The following is a 20152-nucleotide window of genomic DNA, read 5'->3' as shown; positions in this document are numbered from 1 at the left end:
GCTGCAGTAGTTTATGTGTCAGAGGCTAGGGTCAGTTTGTTATATCTGGAGTCCTTCTCCTGTCTTATCCGGTGTCCTGTGTGAATTTAAGTATGCTCTCTCTAATTCTCTCTTTCTCTCGGAGGACCTGAGCCCCAGGACCATGCCTCAGGACTACCTGGCATGATGACTCCTTGCTGTCCCCAGTCCACCTGGCCGTGCTGCTGTTCCAGTTTCAACTGTTCTGCCTGCGGCTATGTAATCCTGACCTGTTCACCGGACTGCTACCTGTCCCAGATCTGCTATTTTCAACTCTCTAGAGACAGCAGGAATGGTAGAGATACTTTTAATGATCGGCTATGAAAAGCCAACTGACATTTACTCCTGAGATGTTGACTTGCCGCACCCTCGACAACTACTTTGATTATTATTATTTTCCAAGCCACCATGCTTCTACATCTGCATTGCTTGCTGTTTTACACATGGTTTCTGTACAGCACTTTGAGATATCAGCTGATGTACGAAAGGCTATATAAATACATTTGATTTGATTTGAAGAAAATATGTTGAAATCATGTTGCAGCTTACATGGATATTTCCATCCTGCTCATTTAAATGGACATACTGTATACAAAGTACATTAAAGGAAAACTCCACAGAAAAACTATATTAACTTTTTTTTTTTTTTTTAAATACAGAAAAATGGACGGTGTTCAAAATGCATCATACCTGCTGTATTTCTGTATTTTGAGATGTACAGTATGTCTTGAAAAGTTGATTGCTGACATTGTAAAACATTTTGGAACTATATCAACAATGGACTAATGAAACAAATAACAAAATAGATTTCCATTTACTAGATGCCAACATTATGTAGCACTGAATGAACACTAAAGTCAGAATAGCACTGATCTCCACTGAATAACACTTATTTAAGGTTATTGCCATTGTACTTGGCTAAGACAAGACTTTACGACAAGAAGAACAGAAGCATACCTTATTGTCCTATTCTGAGGAAAATGAATCTATTTGTTTTCTACTAACACCTGAGACAAACACACTGAGTGCCTTGCTTAACGGCATAAAGGCTGGAGATGGCATCTAGAATACTGATGCCAGGCAGCAGCCCTCTGATTGGCAGATCACTCTTCATCAGATGATGCCTGACCATTGACTGTACGATGCTCACATCAGGGTAGGGAATTCCCTTCCCAGTCAAATTCGACCCCCTTAATTGTTTTCTGTACGTGAGATCAGATTTAGAAATCTACCACAGGTGCTGAGCTGAGAAAGATCAATAATTGCAACACACATGTCTTCCCAGATGTGTATTTCTGGTGGAAGTTGAGCAGAGCGTTTAAGCACTGTGGTGAAACCCTGATTAGACCATGTGGGAACCAGACAAGACAAATTCATCTCAGAGAACAAAATGGAAAGGACCGCAAACACAACTATGGGGACTGATCAAAAGACAGACTGGATTTGTGATGGTGTAGATTACTTCTCCTCACTTCCTCTGGACACTAAGAGCATTATGGGAAACGCAATTCCCTGCTGGATTCAATTAAAGTGCGTATCAGAGACAATACCTTTTCAGCTTTTCTCGCTGTCACCAAGTTACCCAAAATGGCTTATTAATGAAAACAGCATGTGGATTTTTTTATTTCCAATGGAGGAAGCAAGCAGCAAGCACATTTTTGTTGAGGAGATGGAAGACATGAGTAGATCTTCTTCTTGACAGAGAGGAGAAAGCAGGATGGAAAACATAATCTTCGTCAACATAACTTCCTTTCAATCTGTCTCTTCATTCATCTATCTTCTCCTTCAACTCCAGCTGTATACAGTGTCTTCGTTTCACCGGTCTCAGGTCTCACACCACTTTGTCTCTATATTATATACAGTGGAAGACAGACCTCTTGGCTACTGTAATTCAGGGTTCATGTTGGGATTTACATTTCATTGCAATTTTTCTTGTCTGACGTCAAGGGCTATGAGCCAGCTTGTGATGACAGTGATATAACACTAAAGTAGAGCAGGAAATAGAGAGAGAAATGGAGAAGTACCAAGAGAAAGAAAGAGGCAGCTTGAAAAGTCATCACGCTTAATGACATACAGTTAGAGTATTATTACTTGAAAAAAAAAATCACAGTCAGAACCCAACCCTGTGAGGAGTCAGAACCCAACCCTGTGAGGAGTCAGAACCCATCCCTGTGAGTAGTCAGAACCCATCCCTGTGAGGAGTCAGAACCCAACCCTGTGAGCAGTCAGAACCCAACCCTGTGAGGAGTCAGAACCCATCCCTGTGAGGAGTCAGAACCCAACTCTGTGAGCAGTCAGAACCCAACCCTGTGAGGAGTCAGAACCCATCCCTGTGAGCAGTCAGAACCCATCCCTGTGAGCGGTCAGAACCCAACCCTGTGAGCGGTCAGAACCCAACCCTGTGAGCGGTCAGAACCCATCCCTGTGAGGAGTCAGAACCCAACCCTGTGAGCAGTCAGAACCCAACCCTGTGAGCGGTCAGAACCCATCCCTGTGAGGAGTCAGAACCCAACCCTGTGAGCAGTCAGAACCCAACCCTGTGAGCAGTCAGAACCCAACCCTGTGAGTAGTCAGAACCCATCCCTGTGAGCAGTCAGAACCCATCCCTGTGAGCGGTCAGAACCCAACCCTGTGAGCGGTCAGAACCCAACCCTGTGAGCGGTCAGAACCCAACCCTGTGAGCGGTCAGAACCCAACCCTGTGAGCGGTCAGAACCCATCCCTGTGAGCAGTCAGAACCCATGCCTTTGAGCAGTCAGAACCCATCCCTGTGAGCAGTCAGAACCCAACCCTGTGAGCAGTCAGAACCCAACCCTGTGAGCAGTCAGAACCCATCCCTGTGAGCGGTCAGAACCCATCCCTGTGAGCAGTCAGAACCCAACCCTGTGAGCAGTCAGAACCCAACCCCTTGAGCGGTCAGAACCCATCCCTGTGAGCATTCAGAACCCAGCACCTTGAGCAGTCAGAACCAAACCCCGTGAGCGGTCAGAACCCATCCCTGTGAGCAGTCAGAACCCAGCACCTTGAGCAGTCAGAACCCAGCACCTTGAGCAGTCAGAACCCAACCCAGTGAGCACACAGAACCCATCCCAGTGAGCAGTCAGAACATCACTTAGTAATCAGTCAGAACCCAGCCCAGTGAGCAGTCAGAACCCAGCCCAGTGAACAGTCAGAACCCAGCCCAGTAAGTTGAAGAGATGGATTTCATAGAGCACACAAAAACAGACCCCAGGACAAGCCCCCCCTTCTCTTACGTCAACACAGTAGGGCCTATTTTGAATACCCTAAACCCCACTCTCAATCCCCTCTACACCGCTCTACAATCTGTTAGGCTCTGAGGGTCAAGTCAAGTCAAGTGATCCTTTTTTTCTCCATGGGAAATGTATTTTGTTACTGAGATCACAACGTAAAAGCACCAACAAAGTTTATGAGGCGACATAACAAATAAATAGAAGGTCAAAGTTGGGTTAGCTTCAGCACTGAGAGGCAAACCAATGGTTCAGAGAGTATGCAAGCGCCAGTTCAGGTATGGTTCTGTTGTGTATTGCTAATCATTTTTACCAAGATTAGAGCCGTATAGAGAGCTGATATATTAAATAAATAGTTAGAAGCAGAAACTTGCCAAATACATGTTTATTTCCATTTGATGGACAAATGGACTTGACAGAGAAAAGTGTGTATTGGACAAACGTGTGCAATGCATTGGAACTCGTTATTCAATTGCTGGTGGGGATAGTTAGTAGGGCCGGGACAATACCATTATCACAATGTTTTATCCATGACAAAAAGGTAAACACAAAGCAGACCAAACTCTTTCAGTCCTTTAAACACCTGCTGTATGTAAAATATTGTGAGCGATAGATAGAAAATAAATACATGTGACTCTGGAAGACAAACTAATGATGTTTGTTTCCAACATTAATGCTGTTTTCCTAAATAACTTAAATCCGCATTGTGTTTTGTTTCTTTGTTATGAAAACGAGTTTTGTGATACTGGTATCGTCCTGGCCCGAGTAGTTAAAATGATTATATATATTTTTTTTCCATAGAAAGTAGGCTATACATTTGAAAAAAACATCAGTCACTTGCGAGATGCAGTTAACAGTTGGGATTCAATACCATGAAAGAAGAGTATCAAAGTCAAAGTCAGGACGATAACTATTTCCTTTGAAATAAAGTACTGTCATGGTTCATTCTTTAGAAGAGTTTGATTTTTCACGTTGACAGTTTTAAAGGAGATTACCTCTGCTTTCAAGGCAGCTGGAGATTTTAAATATAATGAGAGCACTGCAACTGCAGAAAAAATATATTTATAATCCTCCAAAATATGTCTATCACACTAGTATATTCTGCCAACAGATGTTGCTGCTCTGTCAAGAGGAATTATACAAGAGTATATGTGAGCATACAGTGCCTTCGGGAGGTATTCAGATCCCTTCGTTTTTTCCACATTTTGTTACGTTACAGCCTTATTCTAAAATGTATTAAATAAAACAATTTCCTCAGCAATCTACACACATAACCCCATAATGACAAAGCAAAAAGAGGTTTTTAGAAATGTTTGCAAATGTTTTAAAAACAAAAAAACTCAAAACCCTTATTTACATAAGTATTCAGAACTTTTGCTATGAGACTCAAATTGAGCTCAGGTGCATCCTGCTTCCATTGATCATCCTTGAGATATTTCTCCAACTTGATTGGATTCAATTTATTGCACATGATTTGGAAAGGCACACACCTGTCTACAGTGGCTTGCGAAAGTATTCACCCACCTTGGCATTTTTCCTGTTTTGTTGCCCTACAATCTGGAATTAAAATAGGTTTTTGGGCGGTTTGTTCATTTGATTTACACAACATACGACCTACCACTTTGAAGATGCAAAATATTTTTATTGTGAAACCAGCAAGAAATAAGACCCCCAAAAAATGAAAACTTGAGCGAAAGTCAACACTTTGTAGAGACACCTTTTTCTGCAATTACAGCTGCAAGTCTCTTGGGGTATGTCTCTATAAGCTTGGCACATCTAGCCACTGGGATTTTTGCCCATTCATTAAGGCAAAACTGCTCCAGCTCCTTCAAGTTGGATGGGTTCCGCTGGTGTACAGCAATCTTTAAGTCATACCACAGATTCTTAATTGGATTGAGGTCTGTGCTTTGACTAGGCCATTCCAAGACATTTAAAAGTTTCCCCTTAAACCACTCAAGTGTTGCTAAAGCAGTATGCTTATGATCATTGTCCTGCTGGGAGGTGAAGCTCCGTCCCAGTCTCCAATCTCTTGAAGACTGAATAAGGTTTCCCTCAAAAGTGTCCCTGTATTTAGCTCCATCCATCATTCCTTCAAGTTCTGACCAGTTTCCCAGACTCTACCAATGAAACATATCCCCACAGCATGATGCTGCCACCACCATGCTTCACTGTGGGATGCTGTTCTCGGGGGGGATGAGAGGTATTGGGTTTGCGCCAGACATAGTGTCTTGATGGCCCAAAAGCTCAATTTTAGTCTCATCTAACCTGAGTACCTTCTTCCATATGTTTGGGGAGTCTCTCACATGCCTTTTGGCGAACACCAAACGTGTTTGATTATTGTTTTCTTTAAGTAATGGCTTTTTTCTGACCACTCTTCCGTAAAGCCCAGCTCTGTGGAGTGTACAGCTTAAAGTGGTCCTATGTACAGATACTCCAATCTCCGCTGTGGAGCTTTGCTGCTCCTTCAGGGTTATCTTTGGTCTCTTTGTTGCCTCTGATTAATGCCCTCCTTGCCTGGTCTGTGAGTTTTAGTGGGAGGCCCTCTATTGACAGGTTTGTTGTGGTGCCATATTCTTTTCATTTTTTAATAATGGATTTAATGGTGCTCCGTGGGATGTTCAAAGTTTCTGATATTTTTTTATAACCCAACCCTGATCTGTACTTCTCCACAACTTTGTCCCTGACCTGGTTGGAGACCTCCTTGGGCTTCATGGTGCCACTTGCTTGGTGGTGTTGCAGACTCTGGGGCCTTTCAGAACAGGTGTATATATACTGAGATCATGTGACAGATCATGTGACACTTAGATTGCACACAGGTGGACTTTATTTAACTAAATATGTGACTTCTGAAGGTTGGTTGCACCAGATCTTATTTAGGGGCTTCATAGCAAAGGGGGTGAATACATATGCACTCAACAAGTTTCCGTTAAAATAATAATAATAAAAAAATTTAAACAAAGTAATTTTTTTCATTTCACTTCACCAATTTGGACTGTTTTGTGTATGTCCATGACATGAAATCCAAATAAAAATCTATTTCAATTACAGGCTGTAATTCAACAAGGGGGTGAATAAGGGGGTGAATACTTTTGCAAGGCACTGTATATAAGGTCCCACAGTTGACAAAAACCAAACCATGAGGTCAAAGGAATTGTCCGTAGAGCTCCGAGACAGGATTGTGGCACAACGCCTCTCCCCTATTTGACCTAGATAGTTTGTGTGTATTGATGGAAGAAGGAAGAAGTTTGGAACTGTAACATGTACGCTGGGAGTCGGGAAGCAAGTTCAGGGAGTGTATTTAATAAATACAGAAATCAACCCTGGAACAGAAACAATAACGCCTAGGGAAAGAACCAAAGGGAGTGACATATATAGGGAAGGTAATCAGGCAGGTGATGGAGGCCAGTTGAGTATGGTGAGTATGATGAGGCGCTGGTGCGCGTAACGATGGTGAGATGTGTTCGTAATAATGAGCAGCCTGTTGACCTCGAGCGCCTCAGAGGGAGTATACGTGACAGGAACCACCAAGACTGTTGCTAGAGCTGGCAGCCTGGCCATACTGAGCAATAGGGGGGGAAGGGCCTTGGTCAGGGAGTTCCTCTGTGGAGATGGGAGAACCTTCCAGAAGGACAACCATCTCTGCAGCACTCCACCAATCAGAGTGAGCAGACGGAAGCCACTCCTCACTAAAAGGCACATGACAGCCTGCTTGGAGTTCGCCAAAAGACACCTAAAGACTTTCAGACCATGAGAAACAAGATCCTCTGGTCTGATGAAACCCAAGATCGAACTCTTTGGCCTGAATGCCAAGCGTCTGGAGGAAACCTGGCACCATCCCTACGGTGAAGCATGGTGGTGGCAGCATCATGCAATGGGGATGTTTTTCAGCGGCAGGGTCTAGGACACTAGTCAGGATCAAGGCAATGATGAACAGAGCAAAGTACAGAGAGATCCTTGATGAAACCCTGCTCCAGAGAGTTCAGGACCTCAGACTGGGGCGAAGGTTCACCTTCCAACAGGAGAACAACCCTAAACACACAGCCAAGACAACGCAGGAGTGGCTTTGGGACAAGTCTCTGAATGTCCTTGAGTGGCCCAGCCCGATGAAACATCTCTGGATTGCTGTGCAGCAACGCTCCACATCCAATCTGACAGAGCTTGAGAGGATCTGCAGAGAAGAATGGGAGAAACTCCCCAATTACAGGTGTGCCAAGCTTCGAGCGTCATACCCAATTAGACTCGAGGCTGTAATCACATCCAAAGGTGCTTCAACAAAGTACTGAGTAAAAGGTCTGAATACTTTAAGTAAATGTGATATTTCAGTTTTACATTTTTTAATAATATTAGCAAAAATGTCTAAAAAACAGTTTTTGCTTTGTCACTATGGGGTATTGTGTGTAGATTGGTGAGGAAAAGAAACAATGTAATCAATTTTAGAATAAGGCTGTAACCTAAAAAATTGTGGAAAAAGTCAAGGGGTCTGAATACTTTCCGAAGGCACTGTATATCTAGCATGTGTTATTGCTAAATGGTTCAGTTGTTGATAAGGCATCACATTCTTTCCTGCAAAATTGAATCACACGGCCATAAACTATATGTTCTGGTTGGAGAAAACATCCATTCATGGTTACCATCACTGCAATGTACAGTACACCGTTCAATCTAAATATTGACACATTCTCCACATTGTTCATTTCCTGTTGCGTGAATGGTTCACATGTTCAGCTGTTCTTTGATCTCCCCCCAAAATATTATCCGGAGGGAGTCAACAAGTATATTAATTAATCTGAAATAAAAGATGCTGCTAAATGGTGGAGGAAATGGTGCTGAAAAGCTATAATTCTTCACAGCAGGAGGTGTATTTGAATTCTTTCCCATATGGGTTTGCATAATTTGTCCAGGCGTGCCGTCTTAAATACACATAAACACGAATGACTCCACTAGCCGGCGCTTTGATGTCTTTGAGGCTCGTTATATAAAGCAAACTATCCCAGATACCATCACAGAGCAGCTATGCTGTACTTCCTACCAAGAAAAAGAGAGAGCAAAAAGAACAACATAGAGAGAGAATGAGCGAGAGACGGAAAGAGTGGAGGTGAAAGCGTGAGATGGGGAGGGGATCCAGTTTCCATTTCAAACCCCTAACGTGGCAGAGCAATTTAGTATTCCCAGTAATATCAGCAGCTCCTAAAGCTAGGCCGGAGTCTTGCCGGGTTTCCTGTGTACCGGTTCTTCTGCCCAGATAAATAAACCACGGGCCCGACCGGCCAGCCACTGCTTTTGGCCCAGCACCAAGCTGCAGGAGCTCCACCGCAGCCCCACTGATGGAGAGACGACCCGCGGGTGCACTATGAACAGCCAGGGGTGCAACGCCTGCTAGAACGGATCCTCACACAGGACTTGATGGAGCTTCGTGCTCCTCAAAGGACAATCAGCGTCATGGTCTGGTTTCAGTTCATGAGAGGTGATGCTGATGCCCTTTAAAAGGATCCATGCAACGCCTATAATGTGACCTGGGACTTGGATGCATCATATACAGCGCTACACAGTTACAAATAACTTGTCTACATTTTGTCAAACATAGACACGGGGGGCTTTCAGGGAAGATGTGAAAGACTTCATCTCCACACACATGGCCACCTCACAGCGTCTGCCATGCTGGTCTGTGTGTGGGTAACAGTCATAATGCTCCGGGGCATGACTGTTACCCACAGGCCAAGATTCTGGACCAGCAGATTGAGTTTTAACCAAATCCACATGGCGAGACGGCAGCTCCCCACCACCTCTCTGAAAATCAATCTTCATTGGTACACCTATAAGTGGTGGAGAAGTCCACGTTCCAGATTCTAATATGAAACGGTCAAACGCTCTCTGTACTTTATGAAGGAATTCACATTGCAGCTCTCGCATGAAAGAGCAGCCCTGCGATTGGAGGTGTACACCTCACATGAGGTAAAAGGTGCAACTCAGCATCTTTTAATTGGTCCGTTCTGGATCTTCTTGCGCTGGATGGCTTTTCTCTGGAAAGCTCATCAGACCTCTGTTGAAAGATGCTTCACAATGGATGGTGCTGGTGACATGATGGGATGGAGCATCTGGCACCAGATGTGCCAGTCCCACACAGGAGTTGGGCACTGCTAAGCAAGCTGTCTGCCTTCTCGGCCAGCTCTACGCCCTCCCAGGGTTACCTAAATCCTCTGTGGCAGAGCTTGACGCAGGGCCTTGGACTGTATAAGCCATGTCTGCAGAGCAGGTCTGGGGGGAGTTGTCCTGCACAGCTGTAATCCACTGTGGGGACATCGGGACATTCATAACTGGAACAGTCAGGGTCTAAGGACTGGCTGAATGACATACGGATTTATTATTGGGACATTGACGCTGTACAGCACTTCAAAAGTTTAGATTTGAAATCAAGCAATGACTATGCAGTCTGTCAGCTTTAATTTGAGGGTATTTTCACGATATCGGGCGAACCGTTTAGAAATTACAGCACATTTTTTTCTACATAGTGAGAAAGTCACAGATGAACAAATATCAAATCCCCCCCCTGTTATTGTAATGGTGAGATGTTAGCATTTCCTGGAGGTACGATATTTGTAAGTCTGTAACTTTCTCACTCATCATTATTTACGATTCATTCAGGATGAACTGTAATCGTGTTAGCATCCATATTACTGTAGAATTGTTCAGAAACATATTATATTCTCATGTACAACACAATTACACAATACATGATTTACCCATTAATTTATTTCTGGCACAACATAATCTGAAACACAACCAAAACAAACAGCAAATGCATCCAACAACTTTGAGTCACAAGCTTGATGTAGTCATTGAGTGCTATGAATATGCTATGAATATGCTATGAATATGCTTTGAATATGGGACCAAATTCTTTTATACACATATGAGTATTTGTCCCAATTTTTTTCGGCCCTTAAAATGAAGGGACTGTCACAGTCTGACTGTGTACAAAAAGTACTATGTTTCTAAGCAGTTCCCCCAACATGAATGAATACACCCTCAAATTAAAGTGTGCAGTCTTCAATTTAACAGCATAGTCATTGTTTCAAATCCAAGTTTAATTTAGAGCCCAAAGAAGAAGAAATGATGCACACTGTCCCAATAATGACTGAGGGCTCTGTACGAGGAAAAACATGTTGCATTGGGACAAACATGCTGTACTATGACCAACATGATGCATTAGACATCTAACAGGTGAAGAATACAGACTGTATGTGAGCAAAGAAATTGCTAACGTCTGGATTTTTTAAAAAGCAACACCATTTTCAAACTCCACTATTTACTTAAAACTGTTTTTGTGTGTTTTTGTGCAGCCCGAGGGAGATTTGACACTGCTCGCTTAATGAGCCCATAAAACTCAATGAGCAGTGTAACAAGTCCAACCTGGCCCACTAAACCTGCCCTCTCACACTCAGGCCTAACAAGTAAAGTGTTGTCTTGACATCACGGCCAGGCCCTCTAAACCTGCCCTCTCACACTCAGGGGTAACAAGTGAAGTGTTGTCTTGACATCACGGCCAGGCCCTCTAAACCTGCCCTCTCACACTCAGGCCTAACAAGTAAAGTGTTGTCTTGACATCACGGCCAGGCCCTCTAAACCTGCCCTTTCACACTCAGGCCTAACAAGTGAAGTGTTGTCTTGACATCACGGCCAGGCTTGTGTGACAGCTTTGGAAAAGCGTGGAATGCCCGCAGGCTGTTCATACCTCAAACAGACTGTACACTCTTCATGTGGCTCAATGTTTCAATCCCTAAATACATTCTACATGAAGGAAGCCCCATCCACAGTGCTGCAACTGGTTAGAGCTGCAAGATCACATATAGACAGCAGCAGTGGACAGCTGTGAATATGTCAGAGTGATCCAGCCAACCCTTCAGCAAACCCTCATCCTCTGTGGAAATGACAGCATCAAATGACCTCTGGTCTGCTTCAGAAGGTACTGTTGCTCTGTCTGGATGAGTGTCCACTGACTTTGTCCTTATTGACTAAAGGCATGAAGCCCACTAACTTTGCTGGCACAGCTCCCTCAGTTGTTCACTCAATGAGTTGTCATCAGCATGTATGCCATGACATTTTGCTATGTCACTATCCCCGCTACCACCACACTGACCATGTTAAGCAGCCTCGATCAAACAGGACATTTTGCTATGTCACTATCCCCGCTACCACCATCCTGACCATGTTAAGCAGCCTCGTTCAAACAGGACATGTTGCTATGTCACTATCCCCGCTACCACCATCCTGACCATGTTAAGCAGCCTCGTTCAAACAGGACATGTTGCTATGTCACTATCCCCGCTACCACCATCCTGACCATGTTAAGCAGCCTCGTTCAAACAGGACATGTTGCTATGTCACTATCCCCGCTACCACCATCCTGACCATGTTAAGCAGCCTCGTTCAAACAGGACATGTTGCTATGTCACTATCCCCGCTACCACCATACTGACCATGTTAAGCAGCCTCGTTCAAACAGGACATGCTGCTATGTCACTATCCCCGCTACCACCATCCTGACCATGTTAAGCAGCCTCGTTCAAACAGGACATGTTGCTATGTCACTATCCCCGCTACCACCATCCGGACCATGTTAAGCAGCCTCGTTCAAACAGGACATGTTGCTATGTCACTATCCCCGCTACCACCATCCGGACCATGTTAAGCAGCCTCGTTCAAACAGGACATGTTGCTATGTCACTATCCCCGCTACCACCATCCTGACCATGTTAAGCAGCCTCGTTCAAACAGGACATGTTGCTATGTCACTATCCCCGCTACCACCATCCTGACCATGTTAAGCAGCCTCGTTCAAACAGGACATGTTGCTATGTCACTATCCCCGCTACCACCATCCGGACCATGTTAAGCAGCCTCGTTCAAACAGGACATGTAGTGATGCAAAGACTCCCACAATAGATAAATGAAGTCTTGAATGCAGCCCTTTCCCGTCTAATTGCCAGGACTTCTTTCCCAGTCCGGCCAACAGCTTCTCTCTCTCTCATTCCAGACTCTTTCTGTGTTCTCAAGGTTGACCTTTCCTCCCCTCGGCAAGACTGCATGTGTCCAAAACTTGGACCCAACATCAAATTCCTCTACCTCAGTAAATATTTCCTCTACTGCTCCACCCTCAGGCCTCATGTCAACTAACAACGTCTAATCAAAGATTAATAATAGCTTGTCTACTTCAACAAGAGGGTGTAAAAACCATGGGAACCTGTCACGCCCTGACCTGCTTCACCTGTCCTTGTGCTTGTCAACACCCCCTCCAGGTGTCGCCCATCTTCCCCACTTATCCTCTGGGTATTTACACCTGTGTTTTCTGTCTGTCTGTGCCAGTTCGTCTTGTTTGTTCAAGCCTACCAGCCGTTTGTCTAAGCTCCTGTTTTTCCTAGTCTCTCTTTTTCCTCGTCCTCCTGGTTTTAGACCCTTGCCTGTCCTGACTGTGTTCCTGCCTGCCTGACCACTCTGCCTGTCCCTGAGTCTGCCTGTTGTCCTGTATCTTTCTCCACCTCTGGATTACCGACCTCTGCCTGACCTGACCCTGAGCCTGCCTGCCGTCCTGTACCTTGGCCTCTGCTCTGGATTACCGACCTCTGCCTGACCTGACCCTGAGCCTGCCTGCCGTCCTGTACCTTGGCCTCTGCTCTGGATTACCGACCTCTGCCTGACCTGACCCTGAGCCTGCCTGGCGTTCTGTATCTTGGCCTCTGCTCTGGATTATCGACCTTTGCCTGACCTGACCCTGAGCCTGCCTGGCGTTCTGTACCTTGGCCTCTGCTCTGGATTACCGACCTCTGCCTGACCTGACCCTGAGCCTGCCTGGCGTCCTGTACCTTGGCCTCTGCTCTGGATGATCGACCCCTGCCTGCCTTGACCTGTCGTTTGCTCCTGTTGTTACAATAAACGCTGTTACTTCACACAGTCTGTACTTGGGTTTTACCTTGATTCCTGATAGGAACCTAGTGCTATCTAACTGCTTGTTAGATTAAGGTCAGTAGTACATTACTGGAAAGCAGTGAGGACAAGAAACGTCAGACATTTCCATGTCACTTAAACAGTGACATACTGTACATTGCCATAGACTGATGCAATTACACTTACATATACAGTATGTATGGCTACCAGTACTGTGAGCCGTGTGCACTCTTTGAAAGCCACCTGTCATAGCAATCTCTCTTGACATTGGTCCAATTTCATATTACCATATAATTAAAATAGATGAAGATTGACAGCGGAGTGCAGTCCATATATCAGGTTATACAATCCAGGTCATATAGCCACAGGACAAATTCAAACATCTCTCTCTCTCTCTGTCTCTCTGTCTCTCTGTCTCTCTGTCTGTCTGTCTGTCTGTCTGTCTGTCTGTCTGTCTGTCTGTCTGTCTGTCTGTCTGTCTGTCTGTCTCTGTCTCTCTCTCTCTCTCTCTCTCTCTCTCTCTCTCTCTCTCTATTCTACTTCAAAATGTTGCTGCTATTGTAATTTCACTGGTAATTGACCCCAGGTCTGGCTGCGCACCACACATTTCCAGATGCTGGAAACTCTGAGCGCTTAGTTTCTAAACAGATAGCACCACCTTTCATTTCAAAGGACACACCTGCTTTCAATGAGAGACAGAGCACCTCTGTCAAACCTGAGGGAACCAGCACATCCCTTCAATAAGCCAACTCAGCACCCATCTCTCTCACACAGTATGAGCTCAAGATATGAGACTAAGATATTATAGTAGTTCAAGATATGATGCTAAGATATTAGAATAGTTCAAAATATGAGACTAACATATTAGAATAAAATATGATACTATTTTTTTAACCTTTATTTAACTAGGCAAGTCAGCTAAGACAAATTCTTATTTAAAATGACGGCCTACCCCGGCCAAACCCGGACGACGCTGGGCCAATGGTGTGCCGCCCTATGGGACTCCCAATCACGGCCGGTTGTGATACAGATATGATACTAAGATATGAGAGTAGTTCAAGATATGATACTAAGATATATGAGACTAAAATATGAGAATGAGATATGATAGTTCGAGATATGATACTAAGGTATCAGATTATTTCTAGATTTGAGATTAAGATGTGAGACTAAGATATGAAACTTAGATTTTAGAGTAGATATGAGACTGATATTATAGTAGTTTAAGATATTCGCTGCGCGAGAGAAGAGACACTCATTTACTAGTTCTCCAGAAAGCCACTTCACTTAGGACACCGTGGAATTATATTCCTGTCTACATTTCCATATAAATATTGGAGAACTGAAAGCTCGACTGTCTGCCTCTTCTTATGCAAACATTCGACTAACTTTAGCGCCTATAAAAGCTATGCCACAAACGTTTTATGTGCCTTCCAGAGAGAGCTGGAATAAATTAAATGTAATAACTACTACTTATTGTACACACACACACACACACACACACACACACACACACACACACACACACACACACACACACACACACACACACACACACACACACACACACACACACACACACACACACACACACACACACACACACACACACACACACACACACACGTTATCTCACCTGGTAACAGGCTGCAGCAGATCCAGAGAAACACAGCGCGGCAGTACTCCATGTGTTTGGTCGGTGTGTGTGTGCGTATGGTGTGTGTGTGTGTGTGTGTCTGGGGGCTGAGGCAGAGAGACCCAGCAGCGTGCTCTGTTAAAGATTCAGCTCTGGTTGACTCCGCGGCTAGTCAAAATGCTCACTATATCTGAGGAGGTAGGAGGGGACTGTGGTGAACTGAAAGGAGGTCCACGTTGAACCAGCAGACAGGACTCTCCTCTCAGTCCCTCTGCTACTCAGACGGAGCAGTGAGCGGAGGAACACACAAGCTATCCACCGCAAGTACAGATCTTGGATCAGTTTCTCTGGATAATCAGAGGCAAAGTTGATGGAGTTTGAATACAGTCATTCCATTATTCATTATGTGCCTTGGTATGGTATAGTTGAAGAAATGTGTGTCCTCTCTCTTCTGCGTCCAAATACACTGATGATGAAGTAGACTTTCTTCAACTGCATGGTTGGTTATGGGCTTGTCAGTAGGCATTTCACAGTAAGGTATACATGTTGTATTCAGCGCATGTCACAAACACAATTTGATTAACAATGAAGTGGAATGTAATCAGAGGGGTTGGGTTATTTATTCTGATTTAAGAAATGTATTTAAGCTTTATTTAAACCAGGCAAGTCAGTTAAGAACAAATTCTTATTTACAATGACGGCCAAACCCGGACCACTCGTGCACCACCCTATGTGACTCCCAAACACGGCCTGATGTGATACAGCCTGGATTTGAACCAGGGACTGTAGTGACGCCTCTTGCACTGAGATGTAGTGCCTTAGACCGCTGCGCCACTCGGATTAAATGCAGAAGAAACGTTTCAGTTGAATGCATTCACTTGTACAACTGACCAGGTCTCCCCCTTTCCCGAATCAGAGAATATATCTTCAGAACAGCTGCGTTTTAAACGACAAAAAGTTGTATTTTTCACAGCACTGATGCTTGACAATCATGTTGTGACCACACGGCACCCAATGTATTAATGCCGAACACAAATACCCCCACAGTCATACCCCCACAGTCAAACCATCCAGACTGAACTGTTACCTCATACCCCCACAGTCAAACTATCCAGACTGAACTGTTACCTCATACCCCCACAGTCAAACTATCTAGACTGAACTTTTCCCTCATACCCCCACAGTCAAACCATCCAGACTGAACTGTTACCTCATACCCCCACAGTCAAACCATCCAGACTGATGTCCATAATGACCCATGTTATGTAACAATGGTTACTAAGACTGAGGGAACCACAAGAGTCAGCACATAACCCAACATAAAGGCATCTATAGACGCACCGTGACAACTCACAACCCATACATAGAAGCACTTTCACTGATCGATAATAGGAACAATGAGATACAATTGATTACATGTCATGTACAGTTGAAGTCAGAAGTTTACATTCACCTTAGCCAAATACATTTAAACTCAGTTTTTCACAATTCTTGACATTTCAAAAAAAAAAATCCCGTCTTATGTCAATTAGAATCACCACTTCATTTTAAGAATGTGAAATGTCAGAATAATAGTTGAGAGAATTATTTATTTCAGATTGTATTTCTTTCATCACATTCCCAGTGGGTCAGAAGTTTGCATACACTCAATTTGTATTTGGTAGCATTGCCTTTAAATTGTTTAACTTGGGTCAAACGTTTTGGGTAGCCTTCCACAAGCTTCCCACAATACGTTGGGTGAATTTTGGCCCATTCCTCCTGACAGAGCTGGTGTAACTGAGTCAGGTTTGTAGGCCCCCTTGTAGGCCCCCACGTACACGCTTTTTCAGTTCTGCCCACAAATGTTTTATGGGATTGAGGTCAGGGCTTTGTGATGGCCACTCCAATACCTTGACTTTGTTGTCCTTTAGCCATTTTGCCACAACTTTGAAAGTAGGCTTGGGATCATTGTCCATTTGGAAGATTATCATTTGGAAGACTTCCTGGCTGATGTCTTGAGATGTTGCTTCAATATATCCACAAAATTTTCCTTCCTTATGAAGTCATCTATTTTGTGAAGTGCACCAGTCCCTCCTGCAGCAAAGCACCCCCATAACATGATGCTGCCACCAACCATGCTTCACAGTTGGGGTGGTGTTCTTCGGCTTTCAAGCATCCCTCTTTTTCCTCCAAACATAACGATGGTCAATATGGCCAAACAGTTCTATTTTTGTGTCATCAGACCAAAGGACATTTCTCCAAAAAGTACGATCTTTGTCCCCATGTGCAGTTGCAAACCCTAGTCTGCCTTTTTTATGGCAGTTTTGGAGCAGTGGCTTCTTCCTTGCTTGAGCGGTAGAACTCGTCGATATCGGACTCGTTTTACTGTGGATATAGGACTCGTTTTACTGTGGATATAGGACTCGTTTTACTGTGGATATAGGACTCGTTTTACTGTGGATATAGATACTTTTGTACCTGTTTCCTCCAGCATCTTCACAAGGTCCTTTGCTGTTGTTCTGGGATTGATTTGCACATTTCGCACCAAAGTACGTTCATCTCTGGGAGACAGAAAACGTCTCCTTCCTGAAAGTTATGACGGCTGCGTGGTCCCATGGTGTTTATACTTGCGTACTATTGTTTATACAGATGAACATGGTACCTTCAGGCATTTGGAAATTGCTCCCAAGGATGAACCAGAAATGTGGAGGTCTTGGTTGACTTCTTTTGATTTTCCCACTGAGTTGAAGGTAGGCCTTGAAATGCATCCACAGGTACACCTCCAACTGACTCAAATTATGTCAATTTGACTATCACAAGCTTCTAAAGCCCTGACATCATTTTCTGGTATTTTCCAAGCTGTTTAAAGGCACAGTCAACTTAGTGTATTTAAACTTCTGAACCACTGGAATTGTGATACAGTGAATTATAAGTGAAATAATATGTCTGTAGACAATTGTTGAAAAATTACTTGTGTCATGCACAAAGTAGATGTCCGAACCGACTTGCCAAAACTATAGTTTGTTAACAAGAAATTTGTGGAGTGGTTGAAAAACAAATTTAATGACTCCAACCTAAGTGTATGTAAACTTCCGACTTCAGCTGTAAATGTTCTACTTTGAATGTGGCTACACAGCATTGTCAGGCTGCGTCATTCACAAACACCACTAGTTGAGATGTCTGTTAAACTCATCAAAAACAAGTGACCGTCCAATGTCAGGTTTCCTTATCTGACCCAGACCATGGTCCCTAAGCTGCTGGCTGGCTGGCTGGCTGGCTGGCTGGCTGGCTGGCTGGCTGGCTGTGTGTGTGTGTGTGTGTGTGTGTGTGTGTGTGTGTGAGTGTGTTTGTGTGTGTGTGTGTGTGTGTGTGTGTGTCAAATCAAATCAAATTTATGTTGTCACATACACATGGTTAGTGTGATGCAAGTGTAGCAAAATGTGTGTGTGTGTGTGTGTGTCTGTGTGTTCGTGTGTGTGTGTGTGTGTCTGTGTGTGTCGTATTTGTGTGTGTGTGTGTGTGTGTGTGTGTGTGTATGTTTGTGTGTTTGTGTGTGTGTCAAATCAAATTGTATTTGTCACATGTGTGTGTGTATGCTTGTGTCTGTGTGTGTGTCTGTGTGTGCATATTTGTGTGTATGTGTGTGTGTTCATTCGTGTGTGTGTGTGGGTGTGTGCGTGTATGTGTGTGTATTTGTGTGAGTGTGTGTGTATGTGTTTGTGTGTGTGTGTGTGTGTGTGTGAGTGAATGTGTGTGTATTTGTGTGAGTGTGTGTATGTGTTTGTGTGTGTGTGTGAGTGCGTGTGTGTGTGTATTTGTGAGTGTGTGTGTGTGCGTGTGCGTGTGTGTTTGTGTTTGCGCGTGAACGTTTGAGGGCTGGAAACCACACATCATCACCTTTTTTTAATTTATTTTTTTATTTCACCTTTATTTAACCAGGTAGGCTAGTTGAGAACAAGTTCTCATTTACAACTGCGACCTGGGCAAGAAAAAGCATAGCAGTGTGAACAGACAATACAGAGTTACACATGGAGCAAACAATTAACAAGTCAATAACACAGTAGAAAAAAAAGGGGAGTCTATATATAATGTGTGCAAAAGGCATGAGGAGGTAGGCGAATAATTACAATATTGCAAATTAACACTGGATTGATAAATGATCATGTACAGGTAGAGATATTGGTGTGCAAAAGAGCAGAAAAGTAAATAAATAAAAACTGTGGGGATGAGGTAGGTGAAAATGGGTGGGCTATTTACCAATAGATTATGTACAGCTGCAGCGATCGGTTAGTTGCTCAGATAGCTGATGTTTGAAGTTGGTGAGGGAGATAAAGGTCTCCAACTTCAGCGATTTTTGCAATTCGTTCCAGTCACAGGCAGCAGAGTACTGGAACGAAAGGCGGCCGAATGAGGTGTTGGCTTTAGGGATGATCAGTGAGATACACCTGCTGGAGCGCGTGCTATGGATGGGTGTTGCCATCGTGACCAGTGAACTGAGATAAGGCGGAGCTTTACCTAGCATGGCCTTGTAGACGACCTGGAGCCAGTGGGTCTTGCGACGAATATGTAGCGAGGGCCAGCCGACTAGAGCATACAAGTCGCAGTGGTGGGTAGTATAAGGTGCTTTAGTGACAAAACGGATGGCACTGTGATAAACTGCATCCAGTTTGCTGAGAAGAGTGTTGGAAGCAATTTTGTAGATGACATCGCCGAAGTCGAGGATTGGTAGGATAGTCAGTTTTACTAGGGTAAGCTTGGCAGATTGAGTGAAGGAGGCTTTGTTACGGAATAGAAAGCCGACTCTTGATTTGATTTTCGATTGGAGATGTTTGATATGGGTCTGGAAGGAGAGTTTGCAGTCTAGCCAGACACCTAGGTACTTATAGGTGTCCACATATTCAAGGTCGGAACCATCCAGTGTGGTGATGCTAGTCGGGCATGCGGGTGCAGGCAGCGATCGGTTGAAAAGGATGCATTTGGTTTTACTAGCGTTTAAGAGCAGTTGGAGGCCACGGAAGGAGTGTTGTATGGCATTGAAGCTCGTTTGGAGGTTAGATAGCACAGTGTCCAATGACGGGCCGAAAGTATATAGAATGGTGTCGTCTGCGTAGAGGTGGATCAGGGAATCGCCCGCAGCAAGAGCAACATCATTGATATATACAGAGAAAAGAGTCGGCCCGAGAATTGAACCCTGTGGCACCCCCATAGAGACTGCCAGAGGACCGGACAGCATGCCCTCCGATTTGACACACTGAACTCTGTCTGCAAAGTAATTGGTGATCCAGGCAAGGCAGTCATCCGAAAAACCGAGGCTACTGAGTCTACTGATA

The 20152-nt window shown here is 44.2% G+C and overlaps 1 protein-coding gene across 1 annotated transcript in view; it reads right to left on the bottom strand.

Annotated features, from left to right (window-relative positions):
• LOC135532231 (integrin alpha-11-like) overlaps positions 1–14999 on the bottom strand; it is a gene marked incomplete at its 3' end in the record, with an annotated part of 55410 nt that extends 40411 nt beyond the window's left edge. Inside the window, exon 1 of the mRNA XM_064959823.1 lies at positions 14844–14999. Within this exon, the coding sequence (XP_064815895.1) occupies positions 14844–14895 (52 nt within the window). The remainder of the gene's footprint in view (positions 1–14843) is intronic.
• Positions 15000–20152: the final 5153 nt, after the last annotated feature.

This window comes from Oncorhynchus masou, unplaced genomic scaffold, assembly GCF_036934945.1.
Source record: "Oncorhynchus masou masou isolate Uvic2021 unplaced genomic scaffold, UVic_Omas_1.1 unplaced_scaffold_1775, whole genome shotgun sequence".
Taxonomy (NCBI): Eukaryota; Metazoa; Chordata; class Actinopteri; order Salmoniformes; family Salmonidae; genus Oncorhynchus; species Oncorhynchus masou.
This window is presented reverse-complemented; position numbering and strand designations above follow the sequence as displayed.